Below are 22,352 nucleotides of genomic sequence, written 5' to 3' on the forward strand. Positions count from 1 at the left end.
TCTTAAAAAATATTTAAAAGCAAGCTATCTAAATCATTGACGATATTTGCTTTTGTGGCGATCGGAATGTGTTCCCGAACATGGACGCAAAGTCCAGTCACCTGGGAAAATTGTCATAGCAGATACATGCAAGCTGTGCGTACTTTTTTACTCGCTTGCATTTGTGTTGATCAGAATGGGTTCCCGAATACGCACACTAAATAAGGCGCTTGGGGAAATCGTTAAAGCAGATACATCCAAGCTGCGATTACTTTTGTACTCGTTTCATTTGTGATTATTGAAAAGAGGTAGTGTAGAAGTATCTTAAAAAAGTCAGCCAAACATCCACCGGTGAACGAGATGCTAGTGTCAGAAATCAGGACAATGAAGGAACACAACGGTTTGTACAATCAAATGGCACTGATGCGTAGGGCTCTTTCGTTTCTAAGGGCAATACAAAGGATAACTGAGTGCCCGTGCGAACAATAAAATTTCTATCTATCGTTTTTCGGCCCCAGTGGCGTTAATACGTAAGTTACGTATATATGGCTTATTTTAAAGTAAATAAATCCAATTCGTTATACTTATGACATGCATGTACTAGCATTGTACTTCGAGAATTGTTTGTCTGTCACCATGTACAGCGCTAGAACCATGCAAGCAACTCGGTACAATCACTGTATATGTACCGACCTGTTTCACCGTTGCACATGGCTACCACTTGTCAATTCCAGCTGAGAGCAACGCCGTAGACGGGTTGTTTTGGGTAGCATGAACAAACCGAATCAAAGCACTTGGAAATATTCTTTTCATTAACTTTCTCTTGAGTTAATAATTAAGATTGGACACTTTTTTGTTGTACACGTACAACTCTACTACAGTTGTATGTCTGCCCCTGGTATTAGTTATTTGTCCACCTTACTAATTATACGTATTTTCTCGAAACTTTGTGCGAATAAACTGAATAGTGATGATTCGAGAGCAATTTTCAAATTTGATTCCATTCAAGGCGAATTGCGTTTAATGGTTCATATTGGTACAATTTCTGAATGGGTTATTTTTTATAATCGAGAGTCTGGGTGACTGATTGTTTGTGCAGGAACCTCAGCATCGGAGTTTGGTTGGGTGATGGTAGTGAAACTTTGTCCGCTGAATGTCTTTTTCATTGAATAATTTTTTTTAATAATCCTAATTTAATGATAATTTTTTGATTTTCTTTGTAATATACACTCGACAAAAAAAATTAGAGGAACAGAGTGCGAAGTTCGAGATTTTAAGTCATTTTTGACATGATGTAACTTCGTGAAAAATCAGCGCATATCGATGGGAAGCGCATAACAAGCAAGCACAACTTTCAGGTATTAGAATATCTAACGTACACATTTTTATTTGGTGTGTGTAGGGGAACAATATCGGGAAGAAGTGAAAAATTGATTTATCTTTGTTTTTTCAAGAATATTCTGGACTAACACAATTTTTTGCCAATCAACTCAACAGCGAGTCCAATTAACCTTATCAACAAGCTTTTATTCCCTAAACATCCGTGAACGTTTCATATTTATATGTTCAGCCGATTTTTCAAAGTTTGGAGTAAATTAGAGGAGCATTGAATTGCAAATCGTACCAGAAGTATAAAATCATACGCGACTCTCAAAACGAACGATTCGTAACTTTCGTTTTCATGCGTTTGTAGGTACAAATATTGTAAGGAGTGATGATACTTACACATATTCATACGCATTTTCACACATGCATGCAATCTTCACCAACAAACTCAGTAAGGCCATGTTCTCACTGCAGCGGGGCGTGTTGACTTCTCGCAACGACATTTTAATTCACTTACATTGCACCGTGCCATTGTTTAATACAAATTGTCAATGTTTGTTTTATAATAAAAGAATGAAAACTGGTTTATTTTTAGATATTTCTACATCGTTGGACGAACCGAGACACAAAAAAACGTAAAAACTAAAAAAACGCGAAAAATTTAAATTATGTCACTACTACAAACAACCATTAGCAAGAGAGAAGCGGAGAAGTACAAATATCGCCGGCGTGAAGTGTTTTCGTTTGCACGCCAGCCACACACCCAAACCACGCTCATGACACGTCAGCCTGGAGTGAACACATCGGTAAGAACACACACGATTAAACGTTAGCATCACAAGCCCCACCCAAGCCACGCTGACGCCTCGCTGCAGTGAGAACAAGGCCTAAAACGAACATCATCGAAGCATCATCCAAAAAAATGCCAAACGAAAAGTTAACTGATTCCCTAGTTCGGTTAACCGTATTCATAGTTATTTTTCTAAGTGTGGTCGTCCTTAAAAAGTATCCCATTTTAATTAGTTATCTTGTCATACGAATCAATGAAACGTCTGTCAAACACATATTTTTGTTACATATTTTTCTCTCTCTCTATTCTATCACCCATAATACCATGTAAACAAAACACATTTCAGACGTCAACAAGGCAATACACATTCATTCCGTGTATTCTGCTCGAAACTATTGGAATACATGCACCATATAGACTGATTTGTATTCCAGGAGCTAATCATTAGGCTATCTTTTCCAAGTTCAAGTGTTAGAATGTCGCCAAGCTAGAAAGAAAAGAAAAAATACATATCATTCGTTCGCACCATGTCACCATGGTAGTGGAATATTAACCAACGTTGACAAATTAGTTTCAGTGACGTGTACCTTGTGTGGTGCTAGAAGGCGCCGAGGTTTCCAAAGACTACTCAGCGGAAAAAGCACATTTTGAAATTGCAACCAGAAGACGTTCTGGTTCCCCGCATCCAGCGCACCTGAGACGATGAGTGTCCGCAAGCGCCAGGAACGGCAGGAGCAGGAAAAGCTGTTACTGTCGGCATCCAGTAACCACAGTGACGTAGACAAACATGAAGCTAGTGACCTTCGGGGCGACTGGGGTAACATAGCGATACTGTTCTTTTTGTATCTGCTGCAAGGTATTCCCATTGGACTAGCTTCCGCGATACCGATGATGTTGCAAAACCGAGGGGCCAGCTACAAGCAACAGGTATGTTACCTCAAAAGAAGATAAGATTCTTTAGTCCGTATCTTTCTAATCAGAGTTATTATGTTCGTGCATAACGACCTGATAAGAGTAATTAAATAACCCAATAACGGGTTACCAACTCTTATGGGCGCGGATAACATTTCTAATTGGAATGCTTTCTAATGTAAAAAAATGATTGGATCCTTAGAACTTATATTATGACTAATATAATTTCAGGCTGAATTCAGCTTCGCTCATTGGCCATTCAGTATGAAGCTATTATGGGCACCCATCGTAGATTCACTCTACTGGTCCCGCTTCGGACGACGCAAGTCGTGGTTGATTCCAACACAATACATTATCGGCGTTTTCATGCTAATTCTATCCATTCACGTAAACACCTGGCTCGGCAGCAGTTCCGAGGATGCAGCACTCGAGGTGGCTCCAAACATACCCATGTTAACCGGTATATTTTTTGTGTTAAATTTTCTCGCTGCTACCCAAGATATTGCGGTTGACGGATGGGCCCTGACGATGCTCAAACGATGCAATGTTGGTCACGCATCGACGTGTAATAGCGTCGGACAAACAGCTGGATATTTTCTCGGTTATGTGGCATTCATGGCTCTGGAATCGGTTGAGTTTTGCAACAGTTATTTACGGTCAGTGCCATCGGATGAGGGTTTGGTAACGCTTCCTGGCTTCTTATGGTTCTGGGGATTGGTTTTCCTGGTAACGACCAGTCTTGTAGCGCTACTCAAGCGAGAAACTCTACCGAGCGCAGAACGTGGACACGATGAGCTGATGGAATTGGATATCAGGCAGACGTATGGCTTACTGATCGATATAATCAAAATGAAACCAATTTTAATTCTGACGGCAATTTTATTGACGGTGAAAACTGCTTTTGCTGCATGTGACGCAGTTAGTTCTTTGAAACTAATTGACGCTGGAGTTCCGAAAGATAAGCTGGCATTGCTCGTCGTACCTTTGGTTCCGCTGCAGATTGTGCTCCCGCTGGTAATCAGCAAGTACACCACCGGTCCGCGTCCAATGGAAGTTTACCTGAAAGCCATCCCATATCGGATAGTTCTTACGCTTGTCGCAGCTGCCGTTGTTTGGTTTACGCCTGCGATGATCCATGATCATCACGTTCCGTATTACTACTACCTGATATTACTCACCAACTATGGACTGTATCAAATCGCTCTCTACAGTATGTTTGTTGCGGTGATGGCATTTTTTGCACGGATTAGTGATCCGACTGTCGGTGGGACGTACATGACGCTGCTCAATACGCTGAGTAATCTCGGAGGAAACTGGCCTACAACTGTCGTTTTGTGGCTGGTCGATGTGCTGACGTGGAAGCGATGCTCCAATGCTGCTGACAACACGTGTTCGGATGCTGCAGAGCAAGAAGTAAGTTTTGTGTCCTGCTTTCTAATAATAATGAACTCTACTGATGCTTACTTCCATTTAAGATATGCGTCAACGGAGACGGAAAATGTAACATCGAAATCGATGGATACTACATCGAAATCGTAATCTGCTTGGTGTATGGAATCTTTTGGTATCATTGGGGAAAACACAAAATTCGCTATCTCCAAAGTTTGCCCTTGAAAGCATGGCGCGTAACGCATAAACAGCGTGCGCATTCGAGTTAGCAATCAATTCGTTTGGTCTAGAATGACATGGTGTTGCACTAGACGATTGTTTTTTTTGTTTTTAGTTGAAGGCAAATGATTAGGCTATCATTTCAAATTGGTTTTGTTTTTATTAGAATTGAAGGATTATGAATCGCCACCATCATCCACTAATTCCACTATAATCATTCGCACATGTCAGTGTAAACTGTGTTCTAAAAATGCAATAGACAGATACATAGAAAATTTTACATATAATTTATTATATTTTTTCTTCTAGCAATTTTAGTTGAATTACAGCAGCGTAACATAGATCTATAATAATGATTGAAATCATGTAAGATATTTATGGATTCCACAAAGCATTTTCGAATAAATTCTACATGTATTTAAAAAAAACAGGAAAAAAATGTGTTAGTTGTAAGGTTTGTTTGTAAATTGCAATGATAATAATGTTTCAGAATTGTGATAACATCTATTGATTGCAAAATGTATGTTTATTGTGTCTACACGCATATTGAGAACGATCGGAGTCATTTCATAGTGTATGATTCTCACAAACAGATAACTTTAACATTTGCCCTGCATTAGGGCCTTGTGACAACAGCCGAATGAAATGTTACAATAAAGTGAAATCTGATATGTGAAGCTTTTTTTGTTGGGTGTCCCATGATGTGTATACGGCGGTCCGTAGCCTGCGTGGTGTGTACGCATTCGTTTCCGTATGGTCTTGTGCTCTGTGTAAGTCCAGATATGTTTGAATGAATAAGCGTCAGGTAACATATATCATTTTCAAGTTTACTGACGTTGAAGAACTAGCTGTTTTTGATCAGAGTCATTGACATTTCGCAGAATTAGGATCCAGCACACCAACCGAATCGGAAATTCTCTAAGATTTGTTAGTTGTGCTACAAAATATGATTCCCTAATCCGTAAACGGTCTTTTCACTTTCAAAAATCACTTTTGCTTGCAAGTAGTGAATAAATATCATATAAAAATTGTGCCTAAAGTTAATTCTATATTATAATGGTAAGTTTTGGTGAGAGTATCTGAAAATTCACAGAAAACAGTTAAATCAGGGTCAGAACAACGTACTTCTGGTAGGTAAATAATACCAAGAAAAAATTTTCATACAAATTTTAGCAATTTTATAAACTGCCTTAGGCCCGTCTAATCTGATAGAGAATAGTTGGCCTCATTCAAATTAATGTCGTATCCAGATGTCGACACCATTCCGCCGTCAACGCGAATAGCATCGATCGAGTGATAGCTTGTAACCTGATTTCTAGGTTCCTTAATGACACTGGAAGGTGAGTCAAGTGCCATAGGAAAAACACATCGCACTCACACAACAGAACAACAGAACATACCACACCTTGGCTGGGGCTAACCGGGGAGATAAATGAAGTTGGTCAGTGGGTATAATTCATCTCCATTCTCTCCAGAATACCGGTACTCATGGAGGAAGCTGGTCACTCATCTTGGAGGATATAAAAGAAACCTACAAAGAGAGCTGAGCTCTCTTATTGCTGGAACGATAGTAGAAACCAGCATTTTGCGCGCGCCAAACGGCTGAGTAGACCAGCCAACATCAGCCTTCTTCCATCCTGACCACGCTACGCCCGGAGACACTACACCATTTTACATACATAAATACACATACACATACACTGAATAAATATCGTAAGTAGAAATTAAGTCGTGTTCATCATTGTTTGGTACAGCTTTGGTACAATTCCTTCTGTGTGGAATGACTCAGAAATTAGTCGGTGATTCCCAAGACTTCGAACCTGGACGTTGCCTTATAGAGAACACTTGAGCCTTCGCAACGTCCGAACAATAGAGTTTTTGTCTCCATCTCATGCGCTTCCGGGCAAGGAGGTGACATCATCGGAAAACTCACATTTTTTGACGATCAAAGTGTTTGCTGTGTTTATGCTACCGTTTCCCTCTACTTGTGAAGTTTTACCAAAGTTTTTTTACTTTAGGTACATATGGTTCAACAATAGAAGGAAATGCCATTGTAAAAAATCCAAATGAGCCGTAATTTTTTAGATAAAGACCATATGACCAAATCACCCCTTGTTACCCTATATTATTTTTATTATATTAATAGATACCAAGGCGCCTCTAAATATAATTATACATTGATATAAGCGCCTTGATAGATACCAAGCAAGTCGATAGCAACGACCGAATGAAAGCTATCGGTGCAACTGTCACACTTTTTTAGTTGCCTGGTTTGCTTGTTGCATATCTTCAGAGAGTTATTTTGTTTTGGTTTGCGTCCCTGACATTTTCTTTGGGAAACATTTCAGAAACGCTTAAATATATGATTCTCTTAAAACTACGCGATTTACTAGAAATTACGCGATTTTTTACGTTATTTTTCTTGAAATTATGCGATTTGGCAGTCGCTTCGTTGGGAAGAGAAAGAGAAGAAAAGAAATTCTACAAGAGCGTGTGCGAGCGTGGTCGAGTCGAGCGCGCGCGTCTTTTTACTCGATTCTCTTGCAATAACACGATTTTTTTTTAGCGCACACGCATCAGTCGCCTAAAAAAAATCAGTGTGGTTTGCCGTGGGTCTCCATCGGTTCAAACTTTTTTATCAAAGTTTGCCATGGTCTTCTATCGGCTTAACATTTTGACTTCTTCAATGGCACTAACGTTCCTAGAGGAACTTCGCCGTCTCAACGTAGTATTACTTGCGTCATTTTTATTAGTACTTAGTTGAGATTTCTATGCCAAATAACACGCCTTGAATGCATTCTGAGTGGCAAGCTCTAGAATACGCGTGATCACAGTGCAAGTCGGAGGACAAAGACAGTGCGCCACTTTATAACAACACCGACGGGTTCCTCCCCCTTGGATTCAGCACGCCTCAGCATCGGCATACGGGACAAAACTCTCAGACGCGTAACTATTATTCTGCACAGCCGAAATATATGTTACCACGACAGAGAGGGTTCCAGCAGCAGCGAGGACGGAACAACCATCACCAGCAATATGCCCCATATGGTGGTGGCGGCGGAGGCGGTGGAAGTAATAACGCTGCGAATGAAGAGGGTCCCAGCAGTATAGGACCGATGGACAGAAGACATTTTAATAACCGCCAATGGAAGGGTCAGAATTTTCATCCTCGCCATCAGCAGAGACGGAATCGATTTGGGCTGGAGCATCATCAGAGCAAAGATAAAAACTCATATAATATAAGCGATTATTTCCATCCATCTATGTTGGAGGATCCATGGATGCATTTCACGCAAAAGAATGAGCGGGAGAAAGTTGAAGGAGCAGATTCGAGTGATGCTGGTGGTGGTGCTGGAGGCGGAAGTAGCGGTGGGGGAGGTGGCGGTAGCGAGGATTGAATCGGTTCTGTGAGCGTCAAGTCAAGTACCTGCATTGAATGAATATTTTCTCGATTTGATTTTTAATTCATATGCAAATGCACCTTCTATATATATATATTTATATTTGCAGTTGTTCATCGGAACATATCGTTCATACATTTTACTTTAGTATTGAATTGTTATTTTTTTTCAAACGTATGTGAATTGATCTATTTACGTGTGCTGTGCTCTTCTCTCACAAACACTATTACCCCATTTCTACTCGTGGGTTTACCTATACTACTACAATGGCTAGCTTCCACCTTCACCTTAAGTCTAATCAGCTAAAACTACAGAACAATATGAAAAAATATAATTTATTCCTTCGTTGCCTCGTCGGTATTATCCGTATTATCCTTGTTTGGAACAGTTCCTGTGGTGGGTCGTAACAACTACATCGCCAGGTGATGTAGCAATGGTATCCTTTGGTAGTGAGTGCCTCCTTGCTATGTTAATAGCTCCTGTAATGATCTTATCTCAACGGGTACTAAGTTCTGCTTATGTATGAAAGGAAGGGAGAATTGACAAGTGAGAGTAGGAGACTGAGACGAATTATCTGGAACGATATAACGATTGGAGTTACTATCGACCAGACCCCGTTGAATATTCTTTCCCGTGGTTTTCGGAACTTATATTTACTTGTAGTTCGTTCGTTCGGTACGGGTTGTGGAAGAAAAAAATATCAGTTCAGTTGATGGAAGTAATAAATAAAACAATAATAAAAATATGTGCAGTTCGAGTAGTATAGTTTTTTATTGCCCAAACTCTATTATGCTTACTTTTTTTCATGATTCTTCGTCTTGATCAGAATGTTTTCGTTTTTTAGGTGTTGGATCTTTCACTACTTCTTCCATATTAGCATTTTGTTTGGCAGGTTCCCTAGCCGTTCGTTTTTGCTTTCGTTTTCTTTCCCCCTTGTCTGAATTGGCGCGCTTCTCGATAGCTTCATTAGACCAGGCCTTGGGCAGATGAAGCAATGTTTTGATTGTTTCTTTCGAAGTACCCGAATCAATCTCTACACGATCCTTTAACTTGCTCAGCAAATTGACCTTTGTCTAGCGAGAAGGGAAAAATACATGTTATACATGTATGTATCAGAGACACAGTTGAACTTACCATGCTGGCGATAGACATTCCACCCCGCATTTTGTTAATAGTTTGCTTTTCCAAATCAAGTGCATCGCGCAAATCATTCAATGCATTCGAGTACAGTACGGCATATTCCTCTTCCGCATTCGAGTTGATATTGATTTCTTGTGGAGCACGTTTTCCAGCTTCCGTTAAGGTTGTCTGAAAGGTATTTGAATATTTCAGAATAGTCTTAAAATTTAAAACAAAAGACAATATACATTGAATTTCTTTCGTTCCTCATCGATCAACATCGTGATCGAGGTACCACGGTTACCCGCTCGACCTGTTCGACCAATTCGATGGATGTAGGTGTTGATGTGTCGAGGCGCATCGTACGAAATGACCACATCAATATCATCAATGTCGATACCACGGGCGAGCGCATCAGTGCAAATGATTCTGTAATTGAGGCATGTTGTAAAATCATTCCAGCAAAAATAGAAAACGTGACCCTTACCCATTGACTTTTCCCAGCATAAATCGACTGAGAACGTTCTTTCTGGCCGTCGGAGTTAATGATGATGACCACTCTTCAATAATCAAATCGCTACCGAACATTTTCTGCAAAACAAAAGACAATCTGTGCGAAGCGTCGATCGAATTCGTGAAGCATAGAAAACGTTTGTAATTATTTTCTTTCAACAACGCGAACAGGGTCAATGGTTTGATCTTGTATTGCGTCATGCAAATAAGTTCCCGTAGTTCCGCTGGTGTTGCATACTGTCCGACGAATTTGCCGCGTTTTTCTTCGGCGACCTCATGTTTCCTCGCTAGCGTTGCCAATTGTTTTGCTGGATCAGAAACAGCTGTGAAGAGCTTCGGATGGAACAATTTGAAGGTATGAAGTTTCTCTGGATCGCGACTCATAGTGGCTGAGAAAAGGAGTTTATGAGGCTGTCGTGGTTTGTCAAATATCTCGGTTTGTGATAGCTGACCAGCTCCTCTTCCTATTATGTGGAGTCGACGAAAGCAAATTATAAAGATATTAAACTGTAGATTATGCGTAAAACAATTTACCTAAAAGATATTCATCAGACTCTTCCTTCACGTGTTTGTTGAGATGATACAGCCAATCATTTTGAATCTGATCCATGACGCGATCCGCCTCATCTATGATAAGAAATCGAAGATGTTTCAGTGTGAATCCTTTCGTCGAATGAAGATGCTCTACCAAACGGCCTGCCGTTGTTATAACGATATCCACCTTTATGATATATTCATCATTGAAACGATCCACCAGTTTAGTTTGTTCCACGCTGAAAGTCTGCTTGCGAGATAATAACAGTGGTCGAACTTTTGTTCCTTGACAAAGTTTCTCAAAAACAGCATACACTTGTTCGGCCAACTCCGTTACAGGAAGAACAACCATTGCCCGAATGGCGGGTGAAATTCGATTCAGAAGTAGTTGAACAACGGGAATAGCAAAGGCCAAAGTTTTACCGCTCCCAGTTGGCGACGATATGCAAACGTCCCGAGGCCAAAACGGGGCTGGTTTGCGGTGGGCATCCAAGATCCATGGTATGACAGTCTCCTGAACCGGAAACAGTCTTTTGTATTCCATTTTCTTCAGATTACATTTAATCTGCTCGCTCAAATAGTCTAATTTCTTGATAGATTTCCCCTTTTTACTGAGGTCACTATCAATAATGGTTGGATGAGATAACCATGGAGGAAGAACTTCATCGATCTTCTTTAGCCTCCTGAGATGATCATCGCCAAGCACTACAAAATTTGTTTCATTTTCACGCGTCTTGGGTTCATGTTCTTCTAGTTGGTCATGTTGCGTAGGTTCTGCGTCCTTTACTCCCTGGGTTCCCGGTTCAGTTTCGACATGTTCTGTTTCTTCGTTTGCCTCCAAATTTTTTGTTATATCATGATCCAATGTTTGGCTATCTTGAATTTGATTCTGATTTACTTGGCATTTGATAGAACGTTTCGGCTTATCTCGTGGTGTCCGGAGCCTTTGCAGTATAAGTTCCTCTTGAGCTTGTTCGTCCTCCTTCGTAAGTTTTGTTTCGTCGTACCTATGGAGAGCATGTGATGTTTATTACACCATATATACATTGTTTTAGCAATATTTTACCGATTAACTGCGAAGAGTTCCATTTTATGGAAAAGAACACGTAAAACCCAATGTGAAGCAAAATGAGAGATAGCAACAGTACGAAACACGTGTATTTGTATACAAATACTACACTCACATAAAAAATAGTGTAATGCTTGAATTTAACCAATACAATACACACCCGCACAATTTCACATTTTTTAAATATTTCATTCAAAAGGTAGGTTGAAACGCGCATTTCTCGGCCAGGCGCAAATTGAGACGCATATACACCAACTCTTAATATGCACACTGCTACGCTACGTTCGTGGCACATATGAGTCGTGTTGGCCGTATCCTCACGAGCGCTATACGCTTCTCAATTCCATATTTCCCAAGAATTAAGTTTTCCAATTAAAAGGGCACATGAAGAGTACAACAGAATGGTCGAAACTGAAGTCAAATCATGCCCGAAGAAATTCTTTAATTACGTAAAGTCTAAGCTCAAAAGCAATAACTTCCCATCGCAGATGCATCTCGATGAGGATGTGAGGAATTCTCGCGTAACTTTTGAAAAGGTCCAATGTAACATTTTCGTCAACTCGAGAAAAACGAAGTTGAAGACCCGAACATTATTCCGCGAATTGTCTTAAAAGTTATCGATCTTTATCGCTCCTCTCATCACTAGCGATCAAAAATAGCTCTCAAAAACCAATTGTAGCTGTTGTTCCGTGATTTGAGTTTAAAGTTGGAGCCAAGGAGCGAAAAATGTTACATTGGACGTTTTGACTGCCCGCGTTTGCACATTGGACATATTACGTTGCACGATAAGAATTTGAAACTCACTACTAAACAACAATCCAAAAATCAGCATTTCGTTCTAAAGACAGATTATTATTGTTATCACCCGTTGAATTGAACTGAAATCGATAACAACTACTGTAAGAAACAAAAACTCAAAACGACCGAAGTACGACTACGTGTTGTTTTGACTGCTTTGTTACTTCGGACGTTTCGGGCATCGGAGGAAAGTGGCGTCCGAAGGAACAGCCGGGTGCTTAAAATCCGAATCTGTACATTGGATATTTTTTGTATCGGCGATAAAAAGATGAAGAAAATAGATACGTGAACGATTGTTTTTGTAATGCATTCAATGATTGAAGACTAATAGCGTGCATCTATTAACTCGATTTGTTTACATTTGTTTAAACTGACCAGACGTCCCGCTTTTCGCGGGACAGTCCCGCGTTTTAGTAAAATGTCCCGCGTCAGATTCTGTCCCGCGGAACGTCCCGCGTTTGTCAAATCTCTCGACAAAAAAAATTAAAAAAAAGTTCACTCTCTCTTCTTTCTTTCTTTCTTTGTTTTTAAGAGGCTTTAAACTTTGCAGTTCATTCGCCTCTTCACTCTCTCTTTGAGTCAACATTATTATGTGATCCCACAAAAATGGAAATGATTGGAATGAATGTTCTGGCTTCGTGTTCTGTTGAGCAATGTGCCGAAATTTTTAAGCACTTTAAAAAAAATGGTAAATTTTAATTTAAAGAAAATTGTAGAATTCGCATTGTGCTCACCAGGTACAAATGCTATAATTTAGCATTTTTTTCAGTCGTAAATAAAGTCTGGATCACCGAAAAATCACAACCAACTGTCGATACGTTAACCCACGTTAAAGCAGTGGCAACTATATTGTCTCCCACAATCATTATTTTTGTCCCTGCACTTGGGATAGTGTTTTTATTTATTTTTTTTTAACTGACGACTTCTAAAAGTATCTGACTATACTTCAATTTTTCTAAGGCTGCTGAAAGTGTAGGATATTCATTTGGCAGTCATTTTTATGTAAACAACCCGCGTTTTTAAAACACCTACAGAAAATTATGTTGAAATTCGTTGAAAATCCAATAAGTTGATAAGTTTTTCACTAGAATAATAGAATAATAAACCCTTTTTGTTTTAATTTCTACAAAGTTTATTTTATACTGGCAATGAAGTGAACTTACAAGACAGCGGCAAAAATATTGCCACCATATACAGGCAAACCTGTTTTTGTGGGATCCCTTTTTGTGCAATTCCTCGTTTGTGTGAATCTCTTTGTGCGATTTTATTATGAAATCGGGGCTTGAATCACACAAACCAATTTCACAATCAATAAAATCGCACAAAAAAAAATCACACAAATGAGCAATTGCACAAAATGCGATCGCACAAAAACAGTTTTGCCTGTATGTATAAAAAAGAAATAAAAAAATTTGTTTGACTCGATTATATACAGGGTTCGATTACACACAGTGGGAATAAATTGGAGATTATATATAATCGAGTCCGCCCTGTATATTGTCACATAACGTACTTTTTTTTTGTTGGCGTCCCGCGTTAGACCTCTGGCCATCTGGTCACTTTACATTTGTTACATAGGACCTTTTCAAAAGTTACGCGAGAATTCTTCGAACGAAATTTGTAATCTCTTTGCAAATTTCATTCAAGAAGTATATACCACATTTTCCGAAGAAAATCGCGATCGGAACTACTTTTCAATTCTACCGGAATATCCAAATGACATATCGGTGAACTATCTTTCACAATAGGAAATATGCCATGCACTAAAAAATTAGACGGAACAAAAGGACCAGGACCTGACGGAATAGCACCTATATTCCTAAAGAACCTGGCTGAGGAACTCACCCTTCCCTTACATTGCATTTTCAATATGTCACTATAAACTGGAATATTCCCAGAAAAATGGAAATAATCTTTTTTGGTACCTATCTTTAAATCAGGCGCTAAATCTGACGTACGTAATTATCGTGGAATTGCCATTATCTCTCGCATTCCTAAACTGTTCAAAGCAATAGTCAACGAAAAAGTCTTCCAACAAGTAAAGAATAGAATTACGTGTATGCAACATGGCTTCTTCAAAGGCCGTTCAACTGCAACTAATCTGTTGGCTTTTGTGACTTTTATTTTGAATGCAATGGAAAATGGCAAACACGTAGAAGCTCTTTACACTGACTTCAGTAAAGCATTTGACCGCATCGACATTCCATTACTACTCTTCAAATTGCAGAAAATAGGAATGGAACAAAGACTCTTAAACTGGCTCAATTCTTACCTAACAAACCGTGAACAAATTGTTCATTTTCAAAATTCTCTTTCAAATCCAGTAAAAGTCTCTTCGGGAGTCCCACAAGGCTCTCATCTTGGTCCTCTTCTTTTCATTCTGTACGTTAATGACATCTCCTTCGTTCTCAAGCGTATCAATGTACTTGTGTATGCAGACGACATGAAACTTTTCGCGGAAATTGGAAATCAAAACGACATCGAAGCATTTCGAAACGAAATACATGTATTCCATACTTGGTGTGATAGAAATCTACTAACACTGAATGTGAAAAAGTGTAACTCTATAACATTTAGCAGAAAAAACATGTACCAAATATTGTAATATGTCTTGGAAATCAAAATGTAGAAAAATGTGAAATAGTTAGAGATCTAGGCGTCGTCCTGGACTGTAAACTCACATTCATAGAACACTACAACTCTGTAATAAATAAGGCGAATAGTGTGTTAAGTTTTGTCAAACGCTTCTAACATAACTTCCAAGACCCATACACAATAAAGCTTTTATATATTACATACGTAAGGCCTATTCTGGAATACTGTAACGTCGTTTGGAACCCGTATATGGTCGTACATGAAGAACGCATTGAAGGAAAAAGGAAGAATGCATTGAAGGAAAAAAAGAAAATTCAAAAAATTGATCTCCCAAATGTTCTACAATTACGTCGTGATTAGCGTTTCTAGTCCATTTGATGTTTGCGCTAATGAAATTGATCTGTGTTCGAAAGTGGAAATGGATTTTCAGTTGGAAAAACCCTAACGTCGACACTGTACCACTCTCATCGCCAATGTCCAATTACAGGTCAAAATCTGAGACGAGACATGACAATAGGGGCCGATTCCGAACCACTTTTTCTGTCAAACTCGGATCACTTGCAACTCGACTCCTGATTGGTTGAAGAGGAAAACAGTTGTTCAAAGTGTTGCCAAATATATTCAAACTATATAAACTATACAAATAAAAATGAATCGCCAAATGTGTTGGTAAGCGCAAAACTCGAGAAGACAGTAGTTTGATTTGAGCTGTCTTCATTTTATTATATTTTCTGTACTAAACATGTAGTCCAGGTTACGGAGAAACATGTTATTTGCAAGTACAATAGATTCTTTTTATGCGATTTTTTGACGTAGAACTACGTCTTTCATTAAGGGTACCAAATCAGAAAACAGGTCACGTTTTTATGAAATAAAATTAACGTTAATAACTATTTTTGCCGCGAACGAATTATAGCGATTTACATACTCAAAGAATCGGAAATTCCCTAAGATTTGTTTAATATGCTATACATTGGAATCCCCTGGTTTGTAAATGGTTAAAATTAATGAAAACTTTAGGCGTTTTCATTTTTCCATACATTTGTTCTGTCCATTTGTGTGCTTTCCCGAACAGAGCTGTCAATAACGAGCAACTTATCGACGACCAATGAACGGGTCGGAGACGAATGAATTGTTAGATTTAAAGTCTCCGTAAACAAAGGAAAAGAATAATAAGAATAATGAAGGCGAAATCGTAGGATTTGAAGTCACCGTGAACAAAGGAAAAGTAGAAGAATGAAGGGGAATATTTGCCTTGACTATAAACAGTGGATCTCGTTGAGGCAAACTTTCATTCGGCATCGGACTGTTGAGCAATCCAGTTCACTTAGCTTTCGCTGCGCTTCGATCTAAGATTGGACCCCACCAGTGGTAATCCAACTTGGATATCGTCGTTTGATTTTTCTGTTCGTTATTCGTTATTCGTATCGTGTGTTTTTCTTCCCGCGTCGTACATTGAAGAAGAGGAAGGCAGGCTTGAGCCCTGCAAAAAACAAATGCATTGCCAGGGGCAATGAAATTTCGAGGCAAGCGTCATCTAATGATGCACGCGATGTTGGTGCAGTGAAAAGCGCTCGCACTGAACAGAGCATTCGCGAGTGTGACACCGCATCGAACAACAGCGAAGTAGGCGATTTCGGCGAGTCGGTCGAAAATGTAAACGGCTTCTTTGGTGCCTTTGAGAATGCATCAATGCATCAAATTGACGTTATGGCGAAGCAGGCGTTAAGGTTATGCTCCAAAAAAATATTTGGGGAATACCAAGCATCTTGAATGTTTTACTGGAATGTTATAAGTTATTAAGGTTCGCGTGCCAGTCGCAAAACTGTCTTCAACTAGGCAACTAGGCAATAATATCCGAAGGTATAAACAAGCGACTTATATAAAATAACAGCGTAGTTCTACGTCAACAATGCGGTTGTATCTTAGACACAACCTCCTATAATTTTTTTTATGCTATTCGCTCATAATTACGCGATTTTTTATATGATTTGCTTGAAGCGACTTATATAAAATAACAGCGTAGTTCTACGTCAACAATGCGGTCGTATCTTAGACACAACCTCCTATATTGTTTTTTTTATGCTATTCGCTCATAATTACGCGATTTTTTATGTGATTTGCTTGAAATTACGCGATTTTCGACTAAGCCTGAAAATTTTAAGCGAGCCCACGCAGAAATGCGAGCGCACGCACAAACACAAACACAACGCACATACACAAACGCGTGCACACACACGCGCAAACATGCACAAAAACACGCGCGCACACAAACACACAAATAGGCTTACACGTGCGCACAAACGCGCACACACACGCACACACGCCTTCACACAGGCGCACGCACCTGTACGAACTAGTGTACGAACACACGCGCACACACAATCACCAACGCAAACACACGCGCACACATGTACGCGCGTAAATGTGAATTTGAAAGAATATGTACAAAAGAGACGATATATTTTTCTTACTGAGCGTGGAGAGAGAATAGGCATATTTTTAGACTGCATGTTTCCGCGGCAAAACGAGAAGCGATAGACACATTATTGAGTGACGATGTGCCAATTGAAGTGAAATTGTAAGGCCCTGATTGCTACCCCAGCAAACATTAAATCATATAATTTTGCACATGCTAAGTCTTACAAGAAATCAGAATAAATCATAATCGCATATAATATCAATCAAAGTATGTATCGTGTAAATTTGAAATCGCATAAAATGTAAAAACTCGATTTTATATACCATTATCAAATTACCCAGCAAACATTAAATCGCATAACAAGCGTATATATAATATCATATGCCCTAAAATTTGGTTGGCATATAATGCGCCTAACTGGCATATGCATGCAAAAGTGGAGGCCATATACATACATGGCAAATGCTTACCGAATTTGTTTGGATGAATATGCAACTTTGACCGGCTATAATAGCGATTATGTTGAAATTGAATTGCGATCTAATATGAATATCCTCATGAATTGTCAAAGCACCGAATACGACTTTTACCATACTCATATACGATTTATTACAGACAGAGAAAAAAAACAAATGGCGCAAAATATTTTCGTGAAATGTTTTTTATAGTCGATTTGTGAGACTATAATTTATTTTTATATATGAGTATTTTTGTTTGTAGAAATAATAATTGTTTGATTGACTTGTGTTGGGAGTGGAATATAAATGTTTAAAATGGCACAGATTGATGTTTGGTGAAAACTGCTCTGATGTGGGTTCGAACTCCGGTCGTCTGGATTATCATCCACACGCGCGGCTATCTGAAATTTCATTCAACAGCAGTTAAAACTTTCGAGTGCATCAGCATTTCATTGACATTTCAATATGATGTAATATGTTCTTTATTAGGATCTAATATGATTTACTGTTTCATGATTTTCTTCAGCATGCAACACGATTTACTACAGTACTGAAACGATTTAAATTATACGCTTATACGACACACAAACTGCATCAGCGTAATATCCCAGCAAACATTAAGTCGTATGAATAGCTATAATTGGAGGCGATATACATACAACCAAGACACACTTGTATGATATATGATGCAGATAACTAGTATATACACACAAAAGTGGAGGCGATATACGTATATGCCATTTTTTGTACGCATATAAAGCCGTATATAACGATATGCGATGCTTTTTGGACTGATATGCGATTTGATACGACAACGTTACCACTCAATCCATCGATGGCATGGAAAATCGTGTTTTTGCATTTTATGCGATTTTAGATATATATGATCGATATTTTGATTGATATTTTATGCGATTGTGATTTGATACGAAATTATATGTGACTTATCATGTGCAAAGTTATACGATTTAATGTTTGCTGGGATACGCATATGATGCGGATTAAATAACTTTAACGACAATGTACATCATAAAATTGATGTTTATTATACCGAATTGCGACTTAATTTGATAATGGTATATAAAATAGAGTGTTTACATTTGATGCGATTTCATATATACACGATACATACTTTGATTGATATTATATGCGATTATGATTTATTCGGATTTCTTGGCAGACTTGGCACGTGCAAAATTATACGATTTAATGTTTGCTGGGTATATGGCCTCCACTTTTTCATGCATATGCCAGTTAGGCGCATTATATGCCAACCAAATTTTAGGACATAATTCGCGAAAAAAGCTGGCTCTTTCTTACTTAAAATATAAAATATAAAGACTTGGCACGTGCAAAATTATACGATTTAATGTTTGCTGGGTATATGGCCTCCACTTTTTCATGCATATGCCAGTTAGGCGCATTATATGCCAACCAAATTTTAGGACATAATTCGCGAAAAAAGCTGGCTCTTTCTTACTTAAAATATATTCGATACCTGCTCCCTGCTCCTGCTCGTGAAGCTTAATGTCGCCAACGTGAATTTACTCTTCAAAATCAAATTCCGATTCCAATAATACAACAACAGAAGCATTAAGTTTTCCATTTTCGTAGTTTTTATTTTTAGATTTTCCGAAACTATACTCGCAACTTGAGAGTTCAGTATTGTTATACAGTAAGTTATGTTTAATGCGGTATGTTTAATTGGGCATTTTTACCTATAGTTGGATATTTTTCTATACATCGAGTTCGTAGCCCAAATTATGACCCCAAATTATGATGATTGAAAGTCACCACCAGACGTCGACACTGTACCACTCTCATCGCCAATGTCCAATTCAAAATCGCATCCAATGCGACTGAGTGGTGCCTCGGCATGTCGCATTAAATGTAAATTACTGTGTTAGTGAACCCGATCCCTAGTCCGTAAAACATTTTAGTTCGAACCCAATAGTTATCGGGTTGGAACTGAGCGAATAAAAAAACATTTTGACAGCAGTTAGGTTGAAACTCTAGATTGGAACTAAACGCTATAATACAACATGAACACACATCAAAATAAATTGTCCACGCGACGCACAACGACTGACACCAGCTTAATGTGCGATTCACATAGCACGTTACGGAGAAGAACGTCTACGTTCCGTCAACGTCTCCACCAATTCACACATGCAGTCAATGCTTCCACCAGCAGCGTCACGTCAAATGCCAAACGAATGCAATGCCCTCTTTCAAATCAGCATGCCTAGAATCAGTTCTAAATTTTGAAAAATTCAATGAGAATCATTGAATTCAATTATTTATATGCTTAAACCCCGTAGTCCGACACTTATGCAATAATAATAATAAATAGAATAATTCTTTCAACTAGTCGCGAATAATTTTCACTCCGAAATTTGGAGCTAAGAGATATGTTGGCATAAAAAGTACAGTAAGTTACTTATAAAGCGATATGCTGAGGCACCACTCAGTGTCGCATTGGAGTCAGTTTCGACCAATAATTGGACATTTGCGACTGGTGGCGACTTTCAATGTGGGGCCATAATTTGGGCCCCGAACTCAATGTTTACAAAAATGTCCAACTAGAGGTAAAAATGTCTAATGAAACGTGTTGCATCACAGATCTGTTCAATTAGCTTAATGTCGATGTAGATGTAAATTACTGTGCAACCAAATCAAAACAAAAGCCGAGACACAAAGCCCAGACAAAAACCAAACGAGCCGTCCGTCTCCGTCAATTATTCTTTTCTACAAACCCTGCCGGTCGTTTTCGTTGAACGTATGCTGACGGGTCGTTACGTTGCTGGTGTATGTGAATGTTTTCATGAGAATTGCATGGTAGAATCATTGACGTATCGTGACGTGACGGGACGTGAACGTGACGTGTATGTTGTATGTGAATCGCACTTAAGTCAAATGTCTTAAAAAAGAAAACTTATCTTCAAATCTGGCATCCCTGCTCTTCAAACGCGAATTGTGCAAAAATTTGTTATCGCATTCGTGGGGAAGCTTTACCCAAATTAAAAAGAAGCAGTGTTTTCTGTGCAAATCGGTAGAATATCTATTTGCCGAAACCAAGAAAGTGAACTCATCTGTTCATTTTCTGCTCGCTACACAAATTTGACTGCTTGCTATACAAATTCGATTTGTTGGCAAATGACACCAGCGTAAAGTCGAATGGTGATTCCCTCGTGAGCATTTGAATTGCGCTTGATTGCTAATTCAGCATATTTTTTGTGCTGTTCAGCTTGGAGAGACTGAGCTGTATCCATTTCGAATTGATAATTATGTCGAGCAATGAGGTTACACCAAAAGAATCACTAGTAAGTACTATAACGAAAATAACAACTGCGCCTTTGCAGTGCTCGTAAATGGTGAAAGTTGTATACATCATAATTACATAAGGCTTGCATTATGATTGATTCGGACATTGCTACAAGCATAGCGTTGGACAGAATTCCTCCCAGACGATGTCAAGCTAATACGATATCATCGATATCATCCACTTCATCAATAACCAACTCATTTGTCTTACGTGCTTGTCAACATGTCGATGAAATTTATCATTGGTTTGATCCGTATTTACTTTTGTTTTTACCAAAATCCTGTCGTATTCTAGATCAAGTATGGCGCCGGTTCTAAGTAATTGGTTGAATTTTATGAGTTCAACATTTTTGGTAAGATTGAGTTTCATGTTAAGGACTGGTCCTTAGTCGGTAAGATAATTTGTTATGAATGGCTTATACTTGTTAGATGTGCAAAATACGTATAGTATAAAATATCAATTAGTTATTCCTTATGCACATGAATTCAGATATCAGCTCCAAGGGTGAAGAGAAACAATCAAATATTGCATTATTTAATTTTAACCATTATTCTACCTTCCGTACGTATAGTCGAAAGACGTCGTCGTTTCAATATTAATGATAAAATCAAGGAGTTGGGTACACTGTTACCCAGGAATATCGAGGGTTCCAGCAGCGATATCAGCGGGAAGGATGGACGTGTCAATAAGGGAACCATTCTGAAGAGCACAGTCGATTATGTCAAGGAACTGAAACAAGAGGTTAGCGCACTGCGAAGGAACGGTGACCTGTTGGTTGCGATCAAGAACGAGAATATTATTCTGCAACACAAACTGGTGGTAATTTGGTTTGCTCCTCTTAACTGTTTATATTTCATTGATACATATATACCAATTATATTACCTCAGAAGATATTTACGTAATTATATGTCACAAAATTGTTCTTACATGTTCATATACACTTGTTTTTAACATTATACAGAATAAATAAAGAGTTACTTTTCAGCATAGAAAACGGTGAGTAGCGAGTCCAATTCGACTGGAACGGTATGATATAAATTGTTAATTTTTTTTCTATAATATTTCTGTGTCAATAGGTGTTGTTTGGGAGGAATTCTTGATGACGAATTGATGCTGATGATTTGTTGATAGGTATTATTAAAAGTATAATAGAGTGTCTCATGTAACTCATTTAAGAGCAGGACTTTAAATATCATTTTTACCATCATGATATCATATATTCCCAAAAAAAAATATTTGAAAAATTTGTATAATCCATTCCTTCTCTCACATAATATAGGTAAAAGTTGATCAGCAGCTCGCTCCCACCAAGCAGGGCATCGTGAGGGTGAAATTCTATCTGTACGTGGAGATGTGCGAGAACAATCTGCAGCTAGAGAACCACGTAAAAAGACTTCAGAATTTGCGCAAGGAAATCAACTACATCAAGGATACCGACTGGCAGTACGAGCCGATTGAAAAAATTCTAGGCCAGCATTAAAGTGGCGGATTATCTTAACCAT

The 22,352-nt window shown here is 38.6% G+C and overlaps 4 protein-coding genes across 5 annotated transcripts; 3 read left to right on the plus strand and 1 right to left on the minus strand.

Moving 5' to 3' along the window:
• The first annotated feature begins 2,430 nt into the window (after positions 1 to 2,430).
• On the plus strand, positions 2,431 to 5,286 carry LOC129767446 (acetyl-coenzyme A transporter 1). The gene is made up of 3 exons (XM_055768349.1): positions 2,431 to 3,022; positions 3,239 to 4,420; positions 4,483 to 5,286. Exons 1-3 carry the CDS (start codon positions 2,798 to 2,800, stop codon positions 4,663 to 4,665), a joined length of 1,590 nt encoding a protein of 529 aa, XP_055624324.1. The 5' UTR covers positions 2,431 to 2,797; the 3' UTR covers positions 4,666 to 5,286.
• Positions 5,287 to 7,590: 2,304 nt separating this feature from the next.
• Positions 7,591 to 8,013, plus strand: LOC129766667 (RNA-binding protein cabeza-like). Its single transcript, XM_055767254.1, has one exon. It carries the CDS (start codon positions 7,591 to 7,593, stop codon positions 8,011 to 8,013), a length of 423 nt encoding a protein of 140 aa, XP_055623229.1.
• Positions 8,014 to 8,763: 750 nt separating this feature from the next.
• LOC129767686 (probable ATP-dependent RNA helicase Dbp73D) lies at positions 8,764 to 11,395 on the minus strand. Its single transcript, XM_055768817.1, has 6 exons — positions 11,249 to 11,395; positions 10,183 to 11,189; positions 9,623 to 10,112; positions 9,384 to 9,564; positions 9,151 to 9,324; positions 8,764 to 9,089 (listed from the first exon to the last, which is right to left on the minus strand). The coding sequence occupies exons 1-6, from the start codon at positions 11,269 to 11,271 to the stop codon at positions 8,820 to 8,822; spliced, it is 2,145 nt and encodes a 714-aa protein (XP_055624792.1). The 5' UTR covers positions 11,272 to 11,395; the 3' UTR covers positions 8,764 to 8,819.
• A 9,103-nt stretch (positions 11,396 to 20,498) lies between these two features.
• Positions 20,499 to 22,330, plus strand: LOC129768871 (uncharacterized). 2 transcript variants are annotated; one of them, XR_008741753.1, is made up of 2 exons: positions 20,499 to 20,847; positions 21,144 to 21,981. XR_008741753.1 is itself a non-coding variant. In XM_055770807.1 (2 exons), exons 1-2 carry the CDS (start codon positions 20,812 to 20,814, stop codon positions 22,328 to 22,330), a joined length of 237 nt encoding a protein of 78 aa, XP_055626782.1. In that variant the 5' UTR covers positions 20,524 to 20,811. The 2 variants fall into 2 exon arrangements, 1 of the variants encoding a protein (XP_055626782.1); XM_055770807.1 differs by lacking the exon at positions 21,144 to 21,981 and adding an exon at positions 22,130 to 22,330 and having other exon boundaries at positions 20,524 to 20,847.
• Positions 22,331 to 22,352: the final 22 nt, after the last annotated feature.

The sequence above is a fragment of the Toxorhynchites rutilus genome, chromosome 2 (assembly GCF_029784135.1).
Source record: "Toxorhynchites rutilus septentrionalis strain SRP chromosome 2, ASM2978413v1, whole genome shotgun sequence".
NCBI classification, from domain to species: Eukaryota; Metazoa; Arthropoda; class Insecta; order Diptera; family Culicidae; genus Toxorhynchites; species Toxorhynchites rutilus.

Coding starts and splice junctions, on each gene's coding strand:
- LOC129767686 (XM_055768817.1), bottom strand. CDS start 11,271: ATGGAACTCTTCGCAGTTAATCG. Junction 11,190..11,248: donor GAACTCTTCGCAGTTAATCG/GTAAAATATTGC, acceptor TGCTCTCCATAG/GTACGACGAAACAAAACTTA. Junction 9,090..9,150: donor GAATGTCTATCGCCAGCATG/GTAAGTTCAACT, acceptor CCTTCTCGCTAG/ACAAAGGTCAATTTGCTGAG.
- LOC129766667 (XM_055767254.1), top strand. CDS start 7,591: ATGTTACCACGACAGAGAGGGTTCCAGCAGCAGCGAGGACGGAACAAC.
- LOC129768871 (XM_055770807.1), top strand. CDS start 20,812: ATGTCGAGCAATGAGGTTACACCAAAAGAATCACTA. Junction 20,848..22,129: donor TTACACCAAAAGAATCACTA/GTAAGTACTATA, acceptor CACATAATATAG/GTAAAAGTTGATCAGCAGCT.
- LOC129767446 (XM_055768349.1), top strand. CDS start 2,798: ATGAGTGTCCGCAAGCGCCAGGAACGGCAGGAGCAGGAAAAGCTGTTA. Junction 3,023..3,238: donor GGGCCAGCTACAAGCAACAG/GTATGTTACCTC, acceptor ATATAATTTCAG/GCTGAATTCAGCTTCGCTCA. Junction 4,421..4,482: donor CGGATGCTGCAGAGCAAGAA/GTAAGTTTTGTG, acceptor CTTCCATTTAAG/ATATGCGTCAACGGAGACGG.